Source organism: Bufo bufo, chromosome 1, assembly GCF_905171765.1.
Source record: "Bufo bufo chromosome 1, aBufBuf1.1, whole genome shotgun sequence".
Taxonomy (NCBI): domain Eukaryota; kingdom Metazoa; phylum Chordata; class Amphibia; order Anura; family Bufonidae; genus Bufo; species Bufo bufo.
Window position 1 is genome coordinate 645877860 of NC_053389.1, and position 26627 is coordinate 645904486.

General features: G+C 46.0%; 1 protein-coding gene across 1 annotated transcript in view; it reads left to right on the forward strand.

Moving 5' to 3' along the window:
- The first annotated feature begins 11794 nt into the window (after positions 1-11794).
- RFX7 (regulatory factor X7) overlaps positions 11795-26627 on the forward strand; it is a 99595-nt gene continuing 84762 nt past the window's right edge. The window contains exon 1 of the mRNA XM_040413912.1: positions 11795-11946. Coding sequence (XP_040269846.1) covers positions 11795-11946 — 152 coding nt within the window. The remainder of the gene's footprint in view (positions 11947-26627) is intronic.

Here is a 26627-nt window from a genome sequence, read left to right on the forward strand (position 1 = left end):
GCAGTGTTCGCCCGATCAGGCCTGATCTTGTGCGCACACTTGCTTTCAGTCCGCCCCACCGCAGTGACAGAATATATATTTTTTCTGATCACTGCAAAAACACAGCAAAATCGCTGCGGCGCTATAACGATCACTTTTAAGGGGCACAGCGAGTTCATAGAAGATTTTTTTTTTTTTTGACACAAGTTAGCGGAAATGTTTTTTTTGTTTTTTTGTTTTTTCTTACAAAGTCTCATATTCCACTAACTTGTGACAAAAAATCTCACATGAACTCACCATACCCCTCACGGAATCCAAATGTGTAAAATTTTTTAGACATTTATATTCCAGACTTCTTCTCACGCTTTAGGGCCCCTAAAATGCCAGGGCAGTATAAATACCCCACATGTGACCCCATTTTGGAAAGAAGGCACCCCAAGGTATTTCGTGAGGGGCATGTCGAGTTCATGTAAAATTTTATTTTTGTCACAAGTTAGTGGAATATGAGACTTTGTAAGGGTACTTTCACACTTGCGGCAGGACGGATCCGACAGGCTGTTAACCATGTTGGATCCGTCCTTCCGCTATTTTGCCGTGCCGCCGGACCGCCGCTCCGTCCCCATTGACTATAATGGGGACGGGGCGGATCTCCGGAGCAGCACAGTGGTGCACAGCGAAAGCCGCCGGTCTAAAAAGTCCTGCATGTCCGACTTTTTAGTCCGGCGGATTTCGCCGTGCACCGCCGTGCTGCGTCGGAGCTCCGCCCCGTCCCCATTATAGTCAATGGGGACGGAGCGGCGGTCCGGCGGCACGGCGAAATAGCGGAAGGACGGATCCGACATGGTGAACATCCTGCCGCAAGTGTGAAAGTAGCCTTAGAGGAAAAAAAATAAATAAAAACATCATTTTCCGCTAACTTGTGCCAAAAAAATAAAAATATTCTAGGAACTCGCCATGCCCCTCATGGAATACCTTGGGGAGTCTTCTTTCCAAAATGGGGTCACTTGTGGGGTATTTATACTGCCCTGGTATTTTAGGGGCCCTAAAGCGTGAGAAGTAGTTTGGAATCCAAATGCGTAAAAAAGGCCTGTGAAATCCTAAAAATACTCATTGGAATTTGGGCCCCTTTGCGCACCTCGGCTGCAAAAAAGTGTCACACATGTGGTATCGCCGTACTCAGGAGAAGTAGGGCAATGTGTTTTGGGGTGTATTTTTACATATACCCATACTGTGTGTGAGAAATATCTCTGTAAATGACAACTTTTTAATTTTTTTTATACAAAGTTGTCAATTTACAGAGATATTTCTCTCACCCAGCATGGGTATATGTAAAAATACACCCCAAAACACATTGCCCTACTTCTCCTGAGTACGGCGATACCACATGTGTGACACTTTTTTGCAGCCTAGGTGCGTAAAGAGGCCGAAAGTCCAACGAGTACCTTTAGGCTTTACAGGGTTGCTCACAATTTAGCCCCGCCCAAAATGCTAGAACAGTAAACACACCCCACAAATGACCCCATTTCGGAAAGTAGACACCCCAAGGTATTCGCTGAGGGGCATATTGAGTCCATGAAAGATTGAACTTTTTCTCAGCGGAAGTTAGCGAAAAGGGAGACTTTGTGAGAAAAAAATAAAATAAATCAATTTCCGCTAACTTGTGCCAAAAAAAAAAACTTCTATGAGCTCGCCATGCCCCTCACGGAATACCTTGGGGTGTCTTCTTTCCAAAATGGTGTCACATGTGGGGTATTTATACTGCCCTGGCATTTTAGGGGCCTTAAAGTGTGAGATGAAGTCTGGAATCCAAATGCCTAAAAATGCCCTCCTAAAAGGTACTCATTGGAATTTGGGCCCCTTTGCGCATCTTGGCTGCAAAAAAGTGTCACATGTGGTATCGCCGTACTCAGGAGAAGTAGGGCAATGTGTTTTGGGGTGTATGTTTACATATACCCATGCTGGGTGAGAGAAATATCTCTGTAAAATGACAACTTTGTATAAAAAAAATTGGAAAAGTTGTCTTTTACAGAGATATTTCTCTCACCCAGCATGGGTATATGTAAAAATACACCCCAAAACACATTGCCCTACTTCTCCTGAGTACGTCGATACCACATGTGTGACACTTTTTTGCAGCCTAGGTGCGCAAAGGGGCCCAAATTCCAATGAGTATCTTTACGATTTCACAGGGCATTTTTTACGCATTTGGAGTCCAAACTACTTCTCACGCTTTAGGTCCCCTAAAATGCCAGGGCAGTATAAACATCCCACAAGTGACCCCATTTTGGAAAGAAGACACCCCAAGGTATTTCATGAGGGGCATGGCGAGTTCATGTAAAAAAAAAATATTTTTTGTCACAAGTTAGTGGAATATGAGACTTTGTAAGAAAACAAATAATAATAATAATCATTTTCCGCTAACTTGTGACAAAAAATAAAAACTTCCATGAACTCACTATGCCCATCAGCGAATACCTTAGGGTGTTTATTTTCCGAAATGGGGTCATTTGTGGGGTGTTTCTACTGTCTGGGCATTGTAGAACCTCAGGAAACATGACAGGTGCTCAGAAAGTCAGAGCTGCTTCAAAATGCGGAAATTCACATTTTTGTACCATAGTTTGTAAACGCTATAACTTTTGCGCAAACCAATAAATATACACTTATTGCATTTTTTTTTATCAAAGACATGTAGAACAATAAATTTATAGAAAAATTTATATAGAGATGTAGTTTTATTTGAAAAATTTTGCAACAGAAAGTGAAAAATGTCATTTTTTTGCAAAAATGTCGGTCAATTTTGATTAATATCAAAAAAAGTAAAAATGGCAGCAGCAATGAAATACCACCAAATGAAAGCTTTATTAGTGAGAAGAAAAGGAGGTAAAATTCATTTGGGTGGTAAGTTGTATGACCGAGCAATAAACCGTGAAAGTAGTGTAGTGCAGAATTGTAAAAAGTGGTCTGGTCATTAAGGGGGTTTAAGCTAGGGGAGCTGAGGTGGTTAAGTAAGTGGTTGGGGGAGGAGTCTAGTGCTGCTGGACCCCTTATGACTGTGTACTTGCTAAAAAGTGTGTTTTATAGTCCAAAAAATAGAGCATAGATACATTTCACACACACATACAGTATATAAATACTGTATATATACAGTCTAAATGCATATACACATCACACTCATATATGCATATAAGGCGATGTCTCAACTTGTGTCAGAAGCTCTGTTTGGCCACGAATTCTGCTCTCGATCAGAAAATCCTTATTGTTCTCCTATAAGTTTGTGATCTAAAGCTCAATTGCAACTGGGTTGGGCCTCATCCACATAAACGTATATTCTTTCCGTGTCTGTTCCGTTTTTTTGCGGACCGTATACGGAACCATTCATTTCAATGGGTCCGCAAAAAAAAAGGAAGTTACTCTGTGTGCATTCTGTTTCCGTATGTCCGTATTTCCGTCCGCATTACGGACATCGATAGTACTGTTCTATCAGGGTCCAGCTGCTCCGTTCCGCAAAATACGAATGCTCATGGATGTCATCCGCATTTTTTGCGGATCCGTTTTTTGCGGACCGCAAAATACATACGGTCGTGTGCAAGAGGCCTTATGTAGTAGGACAATGATCCAAAGAGGCTAAGCAACTCCAACTCTGAGTAGCTCCAGCGAAAAAAGTTAAAGGTTTTGAAGTGTCTGAGTCAAAGTCCTCACTTAAATCCCATTGAGATGCACTGGTAAGACCTTAAAGGGGTATTCCCAGACAATGGAGGCATATTGCTAGGATATGTCCCCATTGTCACCTAGGGACCCACACTTTTATCGTACCTACAGTTGCAAGAAAAAGTATGTGAACCCTTTGGAATGATATGGATTTCTGCACAAATTGGTCATAAAATGTGATCTGATCTTCATCTAAGTCACAACAATAGACAATCACAGTCTGATTAAACTACTAACACAAAGAATTTAATGTTACCATGTTTTTATTGAACACACCATGTAAACATTCACAGTGCAGGTGGAAAAAGTATGTGAACCCCTAGACTAATGACATCTCCAAGAGCTAATTGGAGTGAGGTGTCAGCCAACTGGAGTCCAATCAATGAGATGAGATTGGAGGTGTTGGTTACAGCTGCCCTGCCCTATAAAAAACACACACCAGTTCTGGGTTTGCTTTTCACAAGAAGCATTGCCTTATGTGAATAATGCCTCGCACAAAAGAGCTCTCAGAAGACCTACGATTAAGAATTGTTGACTTCCATAAAGCTGGAAAGGGTTATAAAAGTATCTCCAAAAGCCTTGCTGTTCATCAATCCACGGTAAGACAAATTGTCTATAAATGGAGAAAGTTCAGTACTGCTGCTACTCTCCCTAGGAGTGGCCGTCCTGTAAAGATGACTGCAAGAGCACAGCACAGACTGATCAATGAGATGAAGAAGAATCCTAGAGTGTCAGCTAAAGACTTACAAAAGTCTCTGGCATATGCTAACATCCCTGTTAGCAAATCTACGATACGTAAAACACTAAACAAGAATGGATTTCATGGGAGGATACCACAGAGGAAGCCACTGCTGTCCAAAAAAAACCATTGCTGCACTTTTACAGTTTGCACAAGAGCACCTGGATGTTCCACAGCAGTACTGGCAAAATATTCTGTGGACAGATGAAACCAAAGTTGAGTTGTTTGGAAGAAACAAACAACACTATGTGTGGAGAAAAAGAGGCACAGCACACCAACATCAAAACCTCATCCTAACTGTGAAGTATGGTGGTGGAGGCATCATGGTTTGGGGCTGCTTTGCTGCGCCAGGGCCTTGACAGATTGCTATCATCGAAGGAAAAATGAATTCCCAAGTTTATTAAGATATTTTGCAGGAGAACTTAAGGCCATCTGTCCACCAGCTGAAGCTCAACAGAAGATGGGTGTTGCAACAGGACAACGACCCAAAGCATAGAAGTAAATCAACAACAGAATGGCTTAAACAGAAGAAAATATGCCTTCTGGAGTGGCCCAGAGGCCTGACCTCAACCCGATTGAGATGCTGTGGCATGACCTCAAGAAAGCGATTCACACCAGACATCCCAAGAATATTGCTGAACTGAAACAGTTCTGTAAATAGGAATGGTCAAGAATTACTCCTGACCGTTGTGCACGTCTGATCTGCAACTACAGGAAACGTTTGGTTGAAGTTATTGCTGCCAAAGGAGGTTCAACCAGTTATTAAATCCAAGGGTTCACATACTTTTTCCACCTGCACTGTGAATGTTTACATGGTGTGTTCAATAAAAACATGGTAACATTTAATTCTTTGTGTGTTAGTAGTTTAAGCAGACTGTGATTGTCTATTGTTGTGACTTAGATGAAGATCAGATCACATTTTATGACCAATTTGTGCCGAAATCCATATCATTCCAAAGGGTTCACATACTTTTTATTGCAACTGTATATCGAGAGCGGAGCGGGAAAAGTGATGGCTGGAGAACAGCAGGTTTCCCCAGTTCCAGCCACCAGCAGGCACTCTCCCCATAGAAAAGAATGGGAGCGCATTCGGGACCCCAACCGATAAGCTGTTTTGAGGGCTGCTGCCTTCTCCAAGCACAGCGCTGTACATTGTATAGCGGCTGTGCTTGGTATCGCAACTCAGCCCCATTCACTTTAATGGAGTTGAACTGCTCCTAGGCAACGTGACCGATGAACGTGTCGTCACTCAGCCTTGGAAAAGCAGAGAAAAGGCCGCGGCGCTACTGAGAGTGCCAGTGCCTTTTCAAACAGCTGATCGGTGGGGGTCACAGGTGTTGGACCCCCACAGATCAGATACTGATGACCTATCCAAAGGCTAGATCATCAATATAAAAATCTCAGAAAACCCATTTAATTTCTCCACAATGGGGCCATCAATGGAAATAGTACCAACATCATTAGAATATATTGACAACTGCGTATCTGGCATGTACCATATTATTCAGACTATAAGACGCACTCCCCCTTCCCCCTTAAAATTGGGATAAAGTGGCAGTGCGTCTTTGGAAGCGGTATGTGTCCTGACCGCGCACAGTGGCAGGATGTAGTACAGGTAGGCGCGCACTATGACCTGATGCTGTGCAATGTCAGGTCACTGTGCAGTGCGGGTGTCACCGCCAGTTCTGTGAGAAGATCTGGCAGACGTTCTTCTCTACCTCTTGTATGATGTTCTTTGTTTGGTTTCACTTTCTCATCTCCTTTCCTTCTGCCAGGTGTCACTTATTTCGACTAATCGTCTTCCTTTATAATCCCTCCCATACTGCCTCACTTTGCGGTTTATACTACTTCCTGGATGAGGTGTTCACTGCTGGAGGCTGCTTCTGCTGTTTGTTCAGCTGCTGAGTCTAATGGGGGCTGGAGGGTCTGATCTGAAGCTGATGGAGGCTGGGGTCTCTGATGGGAGACTGATCTGAGGCTGATCGAGGTTGGGGGGGTTTGATCTGAGGCTGATGGACGTTGGGGGGGTCAGATGTGAGGCTGATGGAACGTAAGGGTCCGATTTTGGGGTCTGCTCCGAGGTCTGATGGAAAATAATTTTTTCCTTATTTTCCCCCTAAAATCGTAGTCCAGTGCGTCTTATAGTCCAAAAAATACAGTAAGATGGTTTCATAGTGAGCTATGTGGTGACAGATACCATTTTCTTTTCTGACTGCATATTTTTTTTAATTCTGTTTTCTGTGCATGATTATGATGGCTGGTATCTTATATAAGCTGTTAACAACTTAACCATTAGCTATTTTGAATGGAGGATCCTATTTTTTCTATTTTGGGGGGTTAGCTCTTCTCCGGACACAAGTATCTTTGCCAGACACCATCGCTTTATTTGGCAGCTCAGCAAAACAAAACAAACATAAAAGATACAAAATAACATGCGGCTTACCCAGCCCAATGTCCATCAGCCTCCTGGCTGTACAGAGCACCGTTCACAGACGGTCTAAAGTCCAGTGCCTTTATGGGGGAGTGTGGCCCAGTAGTCCTTCCGAATGTAGCCTGGTGACCACTTGCGCCCAAGCGTCACGGTGTCCCCCAACAATCTGGCTAGCACCTAGGCCTGTGCCCCCTCAGCCAGCCCAGCTGAGACCACTCTTCCAGAGCCTCCAGCAGGACTGTGTTTCACAAAAACTCTGTCTCCTTCCCCAGACTGGGAGCCACACCCAAGTCCAGCAACAGGATTAAATACCATCCCTGGACATGGGCAAATTCCCAGACTGGAGCATTGGGAACAGGCACCCACCCAACACATTGCCTGTTCCAATTAAAAGCCTGCCCCGGACTTGCTGGAGCCAGCTAAGCTAAATGTCTTGGTGTCCACCAACTAACTTGGTGGCCACCTATATCTAGGGTCTCTACTCCACCAAGGCCGGGCCCCTTGGTGACACACTCCTTGTGCAAACAACACCCCTTTTTCATGCTTCCCCGGGACTTTACTGCACCATCACAATTCACATTGCCACACTATACACTGGTGATATCTGTCACTGCAATTCTGCCTGTCATAATAAGGAGATGACAGCAGTAAAGTGATCTGTACAGACCAAGAAGTGATGCCTATTATTAGGCTTAGTGGCCAATGCAAAATCTTCAGGATTTGGGGGTCTTTTTAAAATATAGATAGTCACATGGAAAATTAAAAATAACATACCGTATTTTTCGCCCTATAAGATGCACTTTCCCCCCCCCCAAAAGTGTGGGAAAATAGCAGTGCGTCTTATGGGGCGAATGCTGCATTTTTCAGAATTTTCAATGATACGCCGTGCCGCGATGCCGCGCGGCGCATGCATCAGCTGAGAGGGAGGAGGGGCTGGGGGCCGGCATCTGCTTTTATAATGACAGCGGGGCCCGTGCAGTGACTGTATTCTACTACACGGGCCCCGCTCACTGTATATAATCTTATCTATAATTGTAGGCATTGTTAATATATAAAAGTTCAAGGTAATCAGCGCCTGTATACCGTACTTACAAGCGCTCGTAGCAGAGAGGAGGGAGGAGGCAGGCCGGGAGGACGGGCGCTGGCAGCGTGAGTCACTACGTCACGCGCCTGCGCCGCCCACTTTATGAATGAAGCAGGCGGCGTGGGGCGCATGATGTAGTGACTAACGCTGCCAGCGCCCGTCCTCCCGGCCTGCCTCCTCCCTCCTCTCTGCTACGAGCGCTTGTAAGTACGGTATACAGGCGCTGATTACCTTGAACTTTTATATATTAACAATGCCTACAATTATAGATAAGATTATATACAGTGAGCGGGCCCGTGTAGTAGAATACAGTCACGGGCCCCGCTGTCATTATAAAACCAGATGCGACCCCCACCCCCTGTATTGGGGGTCATTCACACCGCAGGGACACTATTATGGGGGGATCTGTGGATGACACATAGCATAAGATGCTATATATGTGTCATCCACAGATTCCCCCCCCCATAACAGTGTCACCCACAGATTCCCCATAACAGTGTCACCCACAGATCCCCCATAACAGTGTCCTCAACAGATCCCCCATAATAGTGTCATCCACAGACCACCATCAGTTCAAAACCCACCAAAAGCACACATTTTGGTTCAAATTTTTTTTTTTCTTATTATTTTCCTCCTCAAAAACCTAGGTGCGTCTTATGGGTCGGTGCGTCTTATAGGGTGAAAAATAAGGTAATCAAAAATTCTTTAAAAAATGTTCAACATAAAAACTTAAAGGGGTTCTACAGTTTGTTTTAACTGATATGATCTATCCTCTGGATAGATCATCGGCATCTGATCGGCGGGGGTTCGACACCCGGGACTCCCGCCGATCAGCAGTTTGAGAAGGCAGCGGCACTCCAGCAGCGCCGCGGCCTTCTCACTGTTTACCGCTGGCCCAGTGACGTCACCACTAGTATCAACTGGCGTGGGCGGGGCTAAGCTCCATTCAAGTGAACAGAGTTTATGTCGGACACCCGCCGATCAGATGCTGATGATCTATCCAGATGATAGATCTTCAGTTAAGGGTCCATTCACACGTCCGCATCCATTCCGCAATTTTGTGGAACGGGTGCAGACCCATTCATTTTCAATGGGGCCGGAATGTGCTGTCCACATCCGTATTTGCGGATCCGCACTTCCACATCCGTGCTTCCGTTTCTGCAAAAAAATAGAACATGTCCTATTCTTGTCCGCAATTGCGGACAAGATTAGGCATTTTCTATTAGGGTCCATTCACACGTCCGCATTTTCGATCCGCACTTCCGGGTCCTCAATTCCGATCCCGAAAAAAATAGAACATGTCCTATTCTTGCCTTCATCGGGCTTTTCTCGGAACTGCCTACTCCCGGTGACCGCATTTGTTTCAGACCGGCTCGCGGCGCAGGCACAGGTAAGGGCTTACCTGTGCATCGCCGGACTTGTGAGTTAAGATGGCAGCCCGCATGTGTTCGCGGGCGAACATGGCGAACTGGCCATCACTGCTGCTGGAGGATGCTCCTAATTTATGACGAGGCCTGCGCCTTGTCATAAATTAGGTATGTCCTCCGGTGGTGCAGGGGATATCAAGACCAATGCAAAAAGCCTTGATAAATCTCCCTCTATGTGTTTACTTGTGTTGGCTTTATAAGACATCAAGTGTGGGGCACATACATTTTCAGCAATCAGAATTGCTAATAAACCATGCAACAGACCATTTCCCCAGTGTTGGTCTTCTGGAAGGGACAAGGATCTGGTGGCAGGAGTGGAGAGAGAGATAGTTGGGGGCTCAAGACCCACCACAAGCCAACTCTTTCACCATCAGATGGGTTCAATCAAGCACCAGGTGTCAATCCCTTAGGCCTCTTTTATACGAACGTGTGATGGCCGTGCCCGTGCTGCGGACCGCAAATTGCGGTCCACAATGCACGGGCACTGACCGTGGGCCAGCCGCATGCGGATCGCGGACCCATTCACTTGAATGGGGTCTGCGATCCCTCCGTTCCACAAAAAGATAGAACAAGTTCTATCTTTTTGTGGAACGGAACCTCACGAAAGCACTCCGTAGTGCTTCCGTTCCGTGGTTCCGTTCTGCACTGCATCACCGGATTTGCGGACCCATTCAAGTGAATGGGTCAGCATCCATGATGCGGAATGCACACGGCCTGTTCCCCTGTGTATTGCGGACCCGCCGTATACGGGCCGCAATACGGCCACAGGGGACACACGGTCATGTGCAAGAGGCCTTAAAGGGAACCTGTCACCGGGATTTTGTGTATAGAGCTGAGGACATGGGTTGCTAGATGGCCGCTAACACATCCGCAATACCCAGTCCCCATAGCTGTGTGTGCTTTTATTGTGTAAAAAAATGATTTGATACAATGCAAATTAACCTGAGATGAGTCCTGTCCCTGACTCATCTAACATACAGGACTCATCTCAGGTTAATTTGCATATGCATCAAATCAGTTTTTTTACAGAATAAAAGCACACAGAGCTATGGGGACTGGGTATTGCAGATGTGCTAGCGGTCATCTAGCAACCCATGTCCTCAGCTCTATACATTAAATCCCGGTGACAGGTTCCCTTTAAAGTTGGGTGTGGAGGAGGCAGAAGGAGTTGTGTCTGAAAACTGAGTGGAGAAGTCTATGAAAAAGGCGGCTTTAGTATACTAATTGAAGAAAAAAATAACGAACCCAGATAGAAATGTCAGATTTCTGCAAAACTTGGCATGCACATATGTCTCAGGCAGATAGGTAAATGATTACAGGTGTGGTCTGATAAAACACTGGTTACAAGAGGGCGTAAAAGTGCTTCTCCTGCTGCCCTATAAAAATGCTCTCAGGGGCTACTTTTGGGTAGTGTACTTGAATGTGACTGAGCTCCACATAGGTCACATGACTGATGAACGTGACATCACTAGCCTAGGAAGAGGCTCACCTGAACACTAGAGCCTCTTCAAACAGCTGACGGGCGGGGATCCTGAGAGTCAGACCCCCATGGATCTGATATCGATCACCTATTCTGACCCCTCGTGACCTCCAAGTATAGCATAATTGACATAACTGAATCTACACAGATTTGGGATCTGTATCCCACGGATGTATAAACATATAGGGATGAATGCAAGTGTCCTAACTCTAGGGCAGGCAGAGGTAGCAGTCACAGGCCCATCACCCCTCTGCCACATGAGGGAACATCTGGTATCAGGGATTCTGTGTGGTATTATTATTATTCCATGGAGCTGTACATCTAAGAAGGGGTATACTAAATGATATAAAATGAGTGTAGATATTTTTGTCATGTAGGTTATTCCATTTCCTTAAGATTTTATAAAATGTAGAAATGTCTAAGCATGTGGCCAGCACACTGCCGGTAATGATGGAGGTTTCATGTCAGTGCTGCATGATGTGTGTAGTAGTTGTTGTCAGGAGCAGTGCGCCTGCGCAGTCCGGGCGCAGCCTCCGCTCCTCTCCAGTGAGCGCCGTGCGGGCTGCTGGCGGCTGCGGTGGGACCAGGTGTTGGATTTAGCCGGAGCGCTGCTGTGAAGGGGCAGTTCTGCCTTCTGTACCTTAATGCCCCCGTCCCCAGCTGCCCTCCTTGCCAGCTCCCATCCTGCTACTAGCACCTAGCCCTATCCCGTCTTCCTGCCTTACCATGCCCCTCACTCCGCTCCACGCCGCTGTACGGCACTAGCTGCCCTCCCTCCACCCCTCCCCGACCGAGCTGCCCCCGTCATGTCCCTCCAGCAAAGGGAGGCGATATACTCGAGGTCGGGGTAAAGGCCTAGTCTGCAGAGCTCCTTCCGTCCTCCTGCTTCACCCCTCCCCACTGCCTCACACACTTACACACACCGAGCCCAGCATCAGCAATCATCATGGCAGAGGAGCAACAACAACAACAAGCGGCGAAGAAGCAGCGGCCCGAGCAGCCTCAGCTGCCCTCCTCTTCTCCATTGCCAACCCTGGTGACAGGACTGCAAGGGACAGAGGCCAATGCACTGCAACAGAAAATCAAGAACTCCATCTGGTGAGAACCATTCATTCATCTACCATTTTACTTCTCTGCTCCTCACATTTCTTCATCTGGTACATGCAACTGACTTGTGCAGCAATGTCATCAACAACATACATGTGTGGTGCAGTGATGTCATCGACAACATACCTGTGTGGTGCAGTGATGTCATCAGCTCCAGGTATATGTCATCAACAACATACCTGTGCGGTGCTCTGATGTCATCAACAACATACCTGTGTGGTGCTCTGATGTCATCAACTCTCATGTCAATGCATGTATAAAATGGTGATACCTGTCATTATATATGGGTGTGCTTGCTCATGTATGGTGCACCCCCCCATGCGTATGTGTATAAAAAGCTACTTAGATGTATATATGCATATGTTTGCTACACACATTTATATATATAATAATTTTCTGTATACATATGATGAAAAACATGATTACTGTAAATATGCCATCCCAAGTAAGCACCCATGCTCTGCACATACTTTATCTCATACATGTATCTAGAGCAGGTGTGCACAACCTGCGGCCCAGGGGCCACATGCGGCCCTTGATACCATTCTGTGCGGCCTCCAACCAGACATGTATGTCTGTCTTGTGGCTACTCACATATATTTTTCATGTATTCTCTCATTAGATGGGAATACTAGAAATGTAATCAATTATAGTATATACTGTATGTACAATATGTACATAAATTACAGTACTTCAGTTGTTAATACCCTTTTAAATTTTATTTTCGGCCCTTGTCGTTGTTTCAGTCTGACAACGTGGCCCCCAAGCAGAAAAATGTTGTGCAACCCTGATCTATAGTTTCTTACACATAGATATTTCATGTCACTTGTACATACATATGACATGTACTAATGTACTCTATACATTGGGTCACAACCACCATTGTCCTCTCATACATGTGAACATTAGGTGGGCCTGCATCAGTTTCCTCATCATACATGTGAACATTAGGTGGGCCTGCATCAGTTTCCTCATCATACATGTGAACATTAGGTGACCTGAACTGGTGTCCTCATTCATGCATGCATTAAGTGACATGCACCAATGTGCTCTCATACAGTATGTAAATATCATGTGACCTGCATTGGCATCCTCTCATACATGCAAAGGACATATGACCTGCATTTATGTCCTCTTATACATGTATAGATTAGTTGACCTACATGGTGTTCTCATACATGTATACATTAGGTGACCTCTACTAGTATCCTCATACATGTACACATTAGGTGACATGCTCCAGTGTCCTCTCATACATGTATATATTAGGTGACATGCTCCAGTGTCCTCTCATACATGTATATATTAGGTGACATGCTCCAGTGTCCTCTCATACATGTACACATTAGGTGACATGCTCCAGTGTCCTCTCATACATGTACACATTAGGTGACATGCTACAGTGTCCTCTCATACATGTATATATTAGGTGACATGCTTCAGTGTCCTCTCATACATGTATATATTAGGTGACATGCTCCAGTGTCCTCTCATACATGTATATATTAGGTGACATGCTCCAGTGTCCTCTCATACATGTATACATTAGGTGACATGCTCCAGTGTCCTCTCATACATGTAAATATCATGTGACTTGCATTGGCACCCTCTCAAACATGCAAAGGCCATGTGATCTGTATTTGTGTCCTCTCATACATGTACACATTAGGTGACATGCTCCAGTGTCCTCTCATACATGCACACATTAGGTGACATGCTCCAGTGTCCTCTCATACATGTACACATTAGGTGACATGCTCCAGTGTCCTCTCATACATGTACACATTAGGTGACATGTTTCAGTGTCCTCTCATACATGTATACATTAGGTGACATGTTTCAGTGTCCTCTCATACATGTATACATTAGGTGACATGTTTCAGTGTCCTCTCATACATGTATACATTAGGTGACATGCTTCAGTGTCCTCTCATACATGTATACATTAGGTGACATGTTTCAGTGTCCTCTCATACATGTATACATTAGGTGACATGCTCCAGTGTCCTCTCATACATGTATATATTAGGTGACATGCTCCAGTGTCCTCTCATACATGTATATATTAGGTGACATGCTCCAGTGTCCTCTCATACATGTATATATTAGGTGACATGCTCCAGTGTCCTCTCATACATGTATACATTAGGTGACATGCTCCAGTGTCCTCTCATACATGTATACATTAGGTGACATGCTCCAATGTCCTCTCATACATGTATACATTAGGTGACATGCTCCAGTGTCCTCTCATACATGTACACATTAGGTGACATGCTCCAGTGTCCTCTCATACATGTATACATTAGGTGACATGCTCCAGTGTCCTCTCATACATGTACACATTAGGTGACATGCTCCAGTGTCCTCTCATACATGTATACATTAGGTGACATGCTCCAGTGTCCTCTCATACATGTACATATTAGGTGACATGCTCCAGTGTCCTCTCATACATGTATACATTAGGTGACATGCTCCAGTGTCCTCTCATACATGTACACATTAGGTGACATGCTCCAGTGTCCTCTCATACATGTACACAATAGGTGACATGTTCCAGTGTCCTCTCATACATGTACACAATAGGTGACATGCTCCAGTGTCCTCTCATACATGTACACATTAGGTGACATGCTCCAGTGTCCTCTCATACATGTATACATTAGTTGACATGCTCCAGTGTCCTCTCATACATGTACACATTAGGTGACATGCTCCAGTGTCCTCTCATACATGTACACATTAGTTGACATGCTCCAGTGTCCTCTCATACATGTACACATTAGGTGACATGCTCTAGTGTCCTCTCATACATGTACACATTAGGTGACCTGCTTCAGTGACCTCTCATACATGTACACATTAGGTGACATGCTCCAGTGTCCTCTCATACATGTACACATTAGGTGACATGCTCCAGTGTCCTCTCATACATGTATACATTAGGTGACATGCTCCAGTGTCCTCTCATACATGTACACATTAGGTGACATGCTTCAGTGACCTCTCATACATGTACACATTAGGTGACATGCTCCAGTGTCCTCTCATACATGTATACATTAGGTGACATGCTCCAGTGTCCTCTCATACATGTACACATTAGGTGACATGCTCCAGTGTCCTCTCATACATGTACACATTAGGTGACATGCTCCAGTGTCCTCTCATACATGTACACATTAGGTGACATGTTTCAGTGTCCTCTCATACATGTACACATTAGGTGACATGCTCCAGTGTCCTCTCATACATGTACACATTAGGTGACATGCTCCAGTGTCCTCTCATACATGTATACATTAAGTGACATGCTCCAGTGTCCTCTCATACATGTACACATTAGGTGACATGCTCCAGTGTCCTCTCATACATGTACACATTAGGTGACATGCTCCAGTGTCCTCTCATACATGTACACATTAGGTGACATGCTCCAGTGTCCTCTCATACATGTACACATTAGGTGACATGCTCCAGTGTCCTCTCATACATGTACACATTAGGTGACATGCTCCAGTGTCCTCTCATACATGTACACATTAGGTGACATGCTCCAGTGTCCTCTCATACATGTATACATTAAGTGACATGCTCCAGTGTCCTCTCATACATGTATACATTAGGTGACATGCTCCAGTGTCCTCTCATACTTGTATACATTAGGTGACATGCTCCAGTGTCCTCTCATACATGTATACATTAGGTGACATGCTCCAGTGTCCTCTCATACATGTACACATTAGGTGACATGCTCCAGTGTCCTCTCATACATGTATACATTAGGTGACATGCTCCAGTGTCCTCTCATACATGTCCACATTAGGTGACATGCTCCAGTGTCCTCTCATACATGTATACATTAGGTGACATGCTCCAGTGTCCTCTCATACATGTACATATTAGGTGACATGCTCCAGTGTCCTCTCATACATGTATACATTAGGTGACATGCTCCAGTGTCCTCTCATACATGTACACATTAGGTGACATGCTCCAGTGTCCTCTCATACATGTACACAATAGGTGACATGTTCCAGTGTCCTCTCATACATGTATACATTAGTTGACATGCTCCAGTGTCCTCTCATACATGTACACATTAGGTGACATGCTCTAGTGTCCTCTCATACATGTACACATTAGGTGACATGCTCCAGTGTCCTCTCATACATGTACACATTAGGTGACATGCTCCAGTGTCCTCTCATACATGTACACATTAGGTGACATGCTCCAGTGTCCTCTCATACATGTACACATTAGGTGACATGCTCCAGTGTCCTCTCATACATGTATACATTAGGTGACATGCTCCAGTGTCCTCTCATACATGTACACATTAGGTGACATGCTCCAGTGTCCTCTCATACATGTACACATTAGGTGACATGCTCCAGTGTCCTCTCATACATGTACACATTAGGTGACATGCTCCAGTGTCCTCTCATACATGTACACATTAGGTGACATGCTCCAGTGTCCTCTCATACATGTATACATTAGGTGACATGCTCCAGTGTCCTCTCATACATGTACACATTAGGTGACATGCTCCAGTGTCCTCTCATACATGTACACATTAGGTGACATGCTCCAGTGTCCTCTCATACATGTACACATTAGGTGACATGCTCCAGTGTCCTCTCATACATGTACACGTTAGGTGACATGCTACAGTGTCCTCTCATACATGTATACATTAAGTGACATGCTCCAGTGTCCTCTCATACATGTACACGTTAGGTGACATGCTCCAGTGTCCTCTCATACATGTACACGTTAGGTGACATGCTCCAGTGTCCTCTCATACATGTACATGTCATGTGACCTGCATTGGCATCCTCTGATACATGTAAGGGTCATGTGACCTTCCTTTGAGCCCTCTCATACATGTACACGTCACGTGATGGCGCTTGCTTGTCCCTGAGCAGACATTGTCGGTGTGCAGCCTGGTGCAGTGTAAAAATAGAGGTTGGTAGTGGCAGCTCTGGATGTTTTATATGAGGAGGGGGGAGGGGCGGGCAGGGGAGATCTTTATTTTGTAGCTAGGAGGCTGCCTGGTCTCCTCCATGCACACAGTGTGTACAATGCCCTCTCCCTGCTAGAATGGATGTGCCCATGCCTCTCCTCGAGGATGAGCTATTTCTACAAGAATAAAAGGTGGTCAGATGTGGTCTCCTCCGCTGAATGGCTGGCTGCTGTTTTTTTCCAGCATCAGGTCACTAGACTGATGCATTGTGGGAGTGTCTGATACTGACGGATAAAAATCCCACCTGTTTAGATGGGATTGGCACGATCTGCACCCGTACCCTGCACATCATGTTTCTTCATGATGAATGGGGCTCATGAAGCCGGAATATGGAGATGTGGTTGTTTTTTCCCCTCCGCTGCACTGGGTTGGGGAGAAATGGTGGACGCTGGCTGCTTACATTCCCCTGCAGCTGGTATCATGTCATATTCCCGACAAAATGGCTACGGAGTGCAGCCCTTGACTTAATACATCCCTGCATCCTAGCAGGTTTTCCAAGCTGTCCGTGTCCGCTGATCCAGGACTATTGTGTGTAATGGAAACATGCTAGATTTCTTGCAGGCACTGACAATTGTGCCAGTAACAGACCTATGCATTGTGTGCGGTGCCAGCCGTGCGGCACGGGGCAGTCACTGCAGATCTGCTCCCACCAGCTTTTCATGATGGAGGTGTTTGTATGCGAAGAATAAATCCGTAGTCTGCATTTTTAGTAGGCTGGAAATAAAGGGGGGGGGGGGGGGGGGCTCTGTTCATGGAAGCGAACGGGTTAAACCCATGTTGACAAGATTAGTGGTGATGGGAGGACTTGATCCCGTGACCTTGTAGATTCAAGTGCAACGGCTCTTAACACCAGATCACACGCCCGCACCCATTTAATAATTAATAACCGTAATCTGGCCGGGCTGCGCAGCTCTGGACGCTCGCCGTGGTGTGATGTGCAGTCTGCAGCCTTCTAACGTAATAAAGGCACATTCACTTGGATGTCACCAAATTGGCGTGACAAATAGCAATTGTTGTACTCTGTGTTTTGGTAGCTAGCCTCCGCACCACTGTGACTGATTCCAGCTATGTCAAGGTCATATAAGGTGCATGCAATGAAGAACACATGTTGTCTTGAGAGGTTCCCACCAAGAGCTGGCTTCTGGAGAGCATGCTGTGTGTGTGCGCACTTTAGGATATTCCACCAAACCTTCTATTTTTAAGCTTGGGGGTTTCAGATTGTTGGGGTTTGTCTTCATTTTTGCAGTCTTTTGGTCTGTTTCCACAGGTAGTCGGCTGAATATTGATGTTGGTGCTATAAGTGCTTATAAGACGGGCATCACACATAATGATTTTGATTACCATACTTTCTATCTGTGTCCGTTCCGTATTATTAGTTTTTTTGCAGCCCGTATGCGGAATCAGTCACTTCAATGGGTCCGCAAAAAAACCCGAAATGTCTCTGTGTGCATTCTGTTTCTGTTGGTCCGCAAGTCTGTTCCACAAAGAAATAGAACATGTCCTATTCTTGTCCGTTTTGTGGACCAGGAAAGGCATTGTTACAATGGATCTGCAAAAAAAAAACGGATGCAGCATGGATGTCACAGGGATGTTATAGGTTTTTTATTTTTTGGATTCGTGTTTTGGGAACCGCAAAATACATACGGTCGTGTGCATGAGCCCTAAGGCTACTTACGGGTCACACAGCGCACATATCCATTGACTGGATATCTGCAGACCATATATATTGATGACCTATCATCAGGACAACAGGCAGTGTAATGAGCAGGAAGCAGCGCTCGCTTGAAGCGCTGCCTCCTCTTAAAACAGCTGATCGGCGGGGCCAAACAGATATTGATGACCAATCCCGACGACAGGTCATCAGCTGATCAGCAGGGTTGTCGGACCCCCGCCAAACAGATATTGATGACCAATCCCGACGACAGGTCATCAGCTGATCAACAGGGTTGTCGGACCCCCGCGAAACAGATATTGATGACCTATCCTGACGACAGGTCATCAGTAGGGATGAGTGAATCAGCTTTGTTTTTTTACAGTAATAATTCACAAAGTTATTACAAAGTTAATCACTTCGGCTCATCGGAGCCAATACATTCTAATACTGTACGGAGCTCCCGCTCCGTACAGTATTACAACGAAGTCATCAGTATTAACAGACTTCACGACCCCTTTTAGGGTCCATTCACACGTCCGCAAGTGTTTTGCAGTCCACAACACGGACACCAGCGGACCGCACATGTCAGGCACTTTAAATAGAAATGCCTTTTTCCCCTCCCCTCCATGACGGCACCTTACTTGGAGATTATCCTCCTCCTCCAGCCAGGCAGGGACAGGAAGGTTCAAAAGGGCCCGCCTCCTCACTTATCTTCAGTGTCTTCTGGACTTGACAGGCCCTAAACTTACACACATAGCAATAGGAGAACGACCCCCGGTAAATATCAAGGCTCATTCTACAAGGGCAGTATCGACTTCATGGGCAGAAGAAGCATCCGCTTCCTTGGATCAGATCTGTAGCTCAGCAACCTGGTCGAGTCCTCATACCTTTGTAAAACACTATAGGCTAGATATTGATTCTAAAAGAGACCTATCCTACGGTAGGAAAGTTTTACAAGCAGTTGTCCCTCCCTAATTCATTAATCTGTTAGCTCTCCAAGTCAGGTGCCGTCATGGAGGGGAAAAGTTGAATTAGTCTTACCGGTAATTCCTTTTTCGCGAATCCTCCATGACGGCACCACTTATATACCCCCCCCCCCCCCCCCCCCAAAAAAAAAGACTAGTTATGAAAATAAATAATTGGTCTAGAGTTATATGTATGCAATTTTATAAGAGTAAAGCTACTTTCACACTTGCGTTAGGAGCTGATCCGTCTGGTGTCTGTACAGACGGATCCGCTCCTATAATGCAAACGCTTGCATCCGTTCAGAACGGATCCGTCTGCATAACCAGATCTGATTTTTCACTTCGTGAAAACTCAGATCCGACAGTATATTCTAACACAGAGGCGTTCCCATGGTGATGGGGACGCTTCAAGTTAGAATATACTAAAAGAACTGTGTACATGACTGCCCCCTGCTTTTTAACTCATTGGTGGCCAGTGCGGCCCCCCCTCCCTCCCCCCCTATATTTAACTCATTGGTGGCCAGTGCGGCCGCCCCCCCCTGTTTTTAACTCATTGGTGGCCAGTGCGGCCGCCCCCCCCCCCCCCCCCTGTTTTTAACTCATTGGTGGCCAGTGCGGCCGGCCCCCCTCCCCCCCTAATTAAAATGTCCGACCCCCCCATCATTGGTGGCAGCGGAGAGTTCCGATCGGAGTCCCAGTTTAATCTCTGGGACTCTGATCGGTGACCATGGCAACCAGGACGCTACTGCATTCCTGGCTGCCATGGTTACTTAGCAATTTTAGAAGCATTATACTTACCTACGATGTCTGTGACCGGCCCGGCGCTTCTCCAACTGGTAAGTGAAAGGTCTGTGCTATAGGCAATGCGCCGCACAGACCTTATGTATACCTTAAGTATAATGCTTCTAAAATTGCTAAGTAACCATGGCAGCCAGGAATGCAGTAGCGCCATGGTTACCGATCGGAGTCCCCGCAATTAAACTGGGACTCCGATCGGAACTCTCCGCTGCCACCAATGATGGGGGAAGGTGATTTTAATTAGGGGGGGAGGGGGGGGGGGGGGGCGGCCGCACTGGCCACCAATGAGTTAAAAACAGGGGAGGGAGGGGGTTTCGGCCGCACTGGCCACCAATGAGTTAAAAACAGGGGAGGGAGGGGGGGCCGCACTGGCCACTAATGACTTAAAAACAGGGGGGGAGGGAGGGGAGGCCGCACTGGCCACCAATGACTTAAAAACGGGGGGGGAGGGAGGGGGGGCCGCACTGGCCACCAATGAGTTAAAAACAGGGGGGGAGGGAGGGGGGCCGCACTGGCCACCAATTAGTTAAAAACGGATGGGGCGGCCGCACTGGCCACCAATGAGTTAAATATAGGGGGGGGGGAGTCTGCCCCCTGCTGCCTGGCAGCACCTGCCAGGCAGCAGGGGGCAGTTATGTACACAGTTCTTTTAGTATATTCTAACTTGAAGCATCCCCATCACCATGGGAACGGCTCTGTGTTAGAATATACTGTCTGATCTGAGTTTTACGATCTAACTCAAATCCGATGGTATATTCTAACATAGAGGCGTTCCCATGGTGATGGGGACGCTTTAAGTTAAAATATACCATTGTATTGGAGAAAACTCCGATCTGATGGTATATTAATAGGGACTCCTGACTTTACATTGAAAGTCAATGGGGGACGGATCCGTTTGCAATTGCACCATATTGTGTCAACGTCAAACGGATCCGTCCCCATTGACTTGCATTGTAAGTCTGGACTGATCCGTTTGGCTCTGCACGGCCAGGCGGACACGAAAACGCTGCAAGCTGCATTCGGGTGTGCGCCTGCTGAGCGGAACGGAGGCCAAACGGTGCCAATCTGATGCATTCTGAGCGGATTCGCATCCACTCAGAATGCATTGGGGCTGTACGGATCCGTTCGGGGCCGCTTGTGAGAGCCTTCAAACGGAGCTCACAAGCGGAACCTCGAAGTGTGAAAGTAGCCTAATTCAACTTTCTTGTCCGTGTCTGCGGACAAGAATAGGACATGTTCTATTTTTTTGCGGAACAGAAGTGCGGATGCGGATAGCACACTGTGTGCTGTCCGCATCTTTTCCGGCCCCATTGAAAATGAATGGGTCCGCACCCTTTCCGCAAAATTCCACGTTCCGCAGACCCATTCATGCGGACCTGTGAGTGGACCCTTAATGAATGCTCACAGATCAGTGGTTTTCCACAGACCTCGGGTCTGTGGTGAGACCACAGAAGTATGCCCTATGTTTGTCTATGATTACAGATCCCTCACGCATATTTTAATTTATGGGTCCATGAAAACCACAGACACAACATGGATGCTAGAATATGCCCTGGAAAGAAATTTTCAGCCTATCATTGTCTGTGGAATATGAACGACATACAGAGCAAAAAAAACGGAGACTCAGATTCTTCACAAACATTTTCATGGATGAACTACTGATCACACGGTCAGTATTTGGTCAGTGTTTTGTAGTCAGTGTCCATTCACTTTAATGGGGCTGCTCTGTGTCTAGGCCATGTGACCGATGAAAGTGACATCACATGGCCTAGGGAAAGCTGAGAGAACTACTACGAGCGCCCCTGGCTTCTCAAACAACTGATCAGTGGGGGTCCCAGGTGTCAGAACCTCACCAATCAGATATTGAGATCCAGAGCATAGGTCATCAGTAGGGATGAGCGAATCGACTTCAGATGAAACAAGTGGATTCGCATAATACTTAGTTTAAGTACTGTATGGAGCGAGCGCTCCATACAGTATTAGAATTTATTGGCTCAGATGAGGCGAAGTCTCGTGAGATCTCCCATAATAACTTCATAAATTAATTTCTACTGTAAAACACCATTTCCCGAACTCTGGTTCAGTTCCTTGGTACCACTTTAAAAAAAAAATTTGCCAGTTTCCCCCAAATGAAACAAAAAATAATAATTATAAAGTTCTAAGTGTCACGTAAAAAATGTTGCAAAAATTATTTTGGTAGTGCAACAAATATAAAGGTGACAACCGTATGAACCACCACTTGCGCTAAATCACAAAAAAGTGTCTGATCATTAAAGGGTTTCTGTCATGGGAAAAATCGTTATGTAGCTGACTGACATTAGCGATGTGCTAATGTCATCACTACATAACAGTGTGCTTTATATCTCCCTGCCTGCCGCCGTTCTCTTAAAAAAGAGACTTTTATAATATGCTAATGAAGCCTCGAGGTGCTATGAGAGCGTTGCTGCAGCACCTAGAGGTTCAGTCTACTCTCCTTTTGGCACGCCCACGTCCACTTGATTGACGTCCTTCTCTGCATCGTCCTCATAATCCCGCGTCTGCACCGTCCCATTTACGCTGCATTCAGACCTGAGCGTACGGGATGGAGCGCTCTGTATGCACGATTTTATGCGCGTTTACAGACGCGGCTCCGGAACAAGCGAACACCCATTGTCGCGCTTTCCCGTCAGTCTATGTACGGGAACGCGCGACAAGACGCCCCAAAGAAGCTCCTGTACTTCTTGGGGCGTCGGGCGTTTTACAGCGCGATCGTACGCGCTGTGAAACGCTCAGGTGAGAACCATTCCCATAGGGAAACATTGGTTCTTGCCTGTTGAGCGTTTTACAGCGCGTAGGAACGCGCTGTAAAACGCTCAGGTCTGAACCCAGCCTAAGTATTCGGCGCAGGCGCAGTGAGTGAAGGATGCTCGGCTGCTGCCAGGCGCAGGCAGGAAGCTGGCAGCAGCCGAGCGTTCCTTCACTCAATGCGCCTGCGCCGAATACTAAACGGAACGGCGCAGGCACGGGATTATGAGGACGATGCAGAGAAGGAGGACGTCAATCAAGTGGGTGTGTCAAAAGGCGAGTAGACCGAGCCTCTAGGTGCTGCAGCAACGCCCTCATAGCACCTTGAGGCTTCATTAGCATATTATAAATGTCTGTTTTTTAAGAGAACGGCGGCAGGCAGGGAGTTATAAAGCACAATGTTATGTACTGCTGACATTAGCACATCGCTAATGTCAGTCAGCTACATAACCATTTTTCCCATGACTGAAACCCTTTAAGGTCTTTTCAGGCCTGGTCAATAAAGTGTTAACCAATGAATGCTTTCCACGCTAGTAAGGTAGAGTGCTTACTGGTTATTGCATGGCGCCTGTAACCGGATTGGCAGGAGGTGGTAATAACCAGTGAGCTCCGTCCTCTGCAGTGAAGGAAAGTGCTGATTTATGAATAGGCGGCAGATTGGAAGGAAATTTTGCAGTTTTTCTGGTAAAAATGATTTTTTAACAAGTTCTTGCAGCATCGCCCCTGAAACAGAAGATTCACACTTACCTGCTCCCCGCCGCTCCGTTCCTCTGCACTGCCCCTGCTGCCTCCATCTTCCGTTTCCTGTGCTGTGTACACCTGGCAGTACATGGACATGGTCACATACACCGCTCCAGCCAATAACTGGCTTTAGCGGTGATGTGGCCACAAGCCGCATGTCACAGATGAAGCCAGTCATTGACTGGAGCGGTGTATGTGACCATGCCCATGTACTGCCAGGTGTAAACAGCACAGGAACCGGAAGATGGAGGCAGCAGGGGCAGTGCAGAGGACCGGAGCGGCGGGGAGCAGGTAAGTATAACTCTTCGACTTCAGGAGCCACCCTGCAGCAAGTTGTTAAAGGGATTTCCTGCTAAAAAATATTTTTTAAGCCCCTATTACACTGTACAATATTAGACCAACTAGTGGAAACAGTAACAGGAATGCTTATTCCTTATATCTGGCCGGTATAAGGGTCCATTCACACGTCCGTATGTGTATTGCGGATCTGCAAAACACGAACACCGACAATGTGCGTTGTGCATTTTGCGGACCGCACATCGCCGGCACTCTCATAGAAAATGCAATTGCGGACAAGAATAGGACATGTTCTATTTTTTTTCGGATCCGAAAGTGTGGATGCGGGAACACATTTCAGCCCCATTGAAAATGAATGGGTCCGCACCTGTTCCGCAAAATTGCGGAACGGATGCGGACCCGTTTTGCGGACGTGTGAATGGAACCCTAACCGTGATGCTGATCAGCTGGTAAACGAGGAATTTCTCGTTTGTCGGCTGATTTGCCTATTTTATCAGGATGATAGATGTACAGTTATCGTCAGCACATCTCCCTGTGTAAAAGTAAGAATGACTGTCATAGCGATCATTCCTTCCCATTCACTTTGCATTGGCTCGTGTAATAGGCTGATGCAAATGAGCACCAATCGACTTTTTTTTTTAAATTTGCGACCCCTTGAAAGGTTGTGCCCCGGTGTAAAAGTAGGCTTATGATATATACACACGGTAGACACACTGTACATGTAGGAGAAATAAAACGTGTGTTTTTGCTGTGGAACCCATGGCAGGTATCTGGGGCTGACCTTTGGATTTATTCTGCGGTTTGCAACAATGTGAAATCATTCAATGGAGCTATCTACTTGTGGTTTCTGCACATAAATCTTAAGAATGGACATGCTTATTTTTTTGCCTGTAACACAGATTTCAAACCAACTAATGGAAAAATCCATGCCGTATGAGCTACAGGGCAGAATTCCAATAAAAACAGTGGGAAACTAACCTTAAAGGGGTTCTCTCACTTCAGTAAGTGGCATTTATCATGTAGAAAAAGTTAATACAAGCAATGTACTAATGTATTGTTATTATCCATATTGCTTCCTTTGATGGCTTGATTCATTTTCCCATCGCATTATACACTGCTCATTTCCATGGTTCTGACCAACCTGCAATCCATCAGTGGTGGTCGTGCTTGCACATTACAGGAAAAAGCACTGGCCTCTCTGGGGCCTGGGACTGTGGGAGCTCGCATAGGCTGGTGCTTTTTCCTATAGTGTGCAAGCACGACCACCGCTGTGGTATTGCAGGGTGGTCGTAACCATGGAAAAGAGCAGTGTATAATGTGATGGAAATAGCAAATGCTATTTGCTAAAGTGAGACAACCCCTTTAAAGGCTCTGAACCCGGACATATGCCCTTCTTCCCCCGCGCAGCCCCTCTGAGATGAACATCAGAGCATTATATGCTCCGATGCTCTCCCTTGCCTTTTGCTGAATCGCACAGGGCAAGGGCTTTTTCATTACATCAGGTGAAGTATCGGCTCTCTGCTAGGTGGAGGCTTCTGTCTAGCAGTGTTCCTGGTGACGTCATCAGCAGTAATGGGCGGGCTTTAACGCTGCCCTAGCCTGTAAAACATCTAGGGAAGCGCTAAAGCCTGCCCATTAGTGCCAGTGACATCACCGGCATCTCTGCTAGGTTGAAGCCTCCGCCTAGTAGTGTAAGTATATAAACAAAAAAGCCTTTGCCCTGCGCGATGTGAAAAAGGGGATTTGTCGGACAACCCCTTTAATCGGCTTTTGATAGTTTAGAGTCTACTATGTGAGCACACTCTAAGACTACCTGCACACATGCGGGTTTCAAAACATAAAATTCCACACAGATTTTCGTGAGGATTTGGTGCGGAAATCCAATGTGAGTGTTACTTGTGGCTTTTGGTAAGGATTTTGCGGATTTTCCGCAGATCTCGCTCTTACATTGGAAAAGTTGAAACCACTGCGGATTTCCAAATCTACACAGCGGATCAACTTCTGTATGGAAAAAAAGCTAAGTGTACATGAGATTTGTCTAAACCCATTTACTTTGCCGATACTGTTTTATGCGCCGGTTTTTCTGCTCGAGAATCCATGTGGAAAAACTGCGTGTAATCTGCAGCGTGTTCAGGTAGTCTAAAAGTACTTTCACACTAGCGTTTTTCTTTTCCGGCACTTAGTTCCGTCAAAAGAGCTCAATGCCGGAAAAGAACTGATCAGGTATATCCTCATGCATTCTGAATGGAGAGTAATCCATTCAGGATGTCTTCTGTTCAGTCATTTTGACTGATCAGGCAAAAGATAAAACCGCAGCATGCTACGGTTTTATCTCCGGCCCAAAAAAATGAAGACTTGTCTGAATGCCGGATCCGGCATTTTTTTCCATAGGAATGTA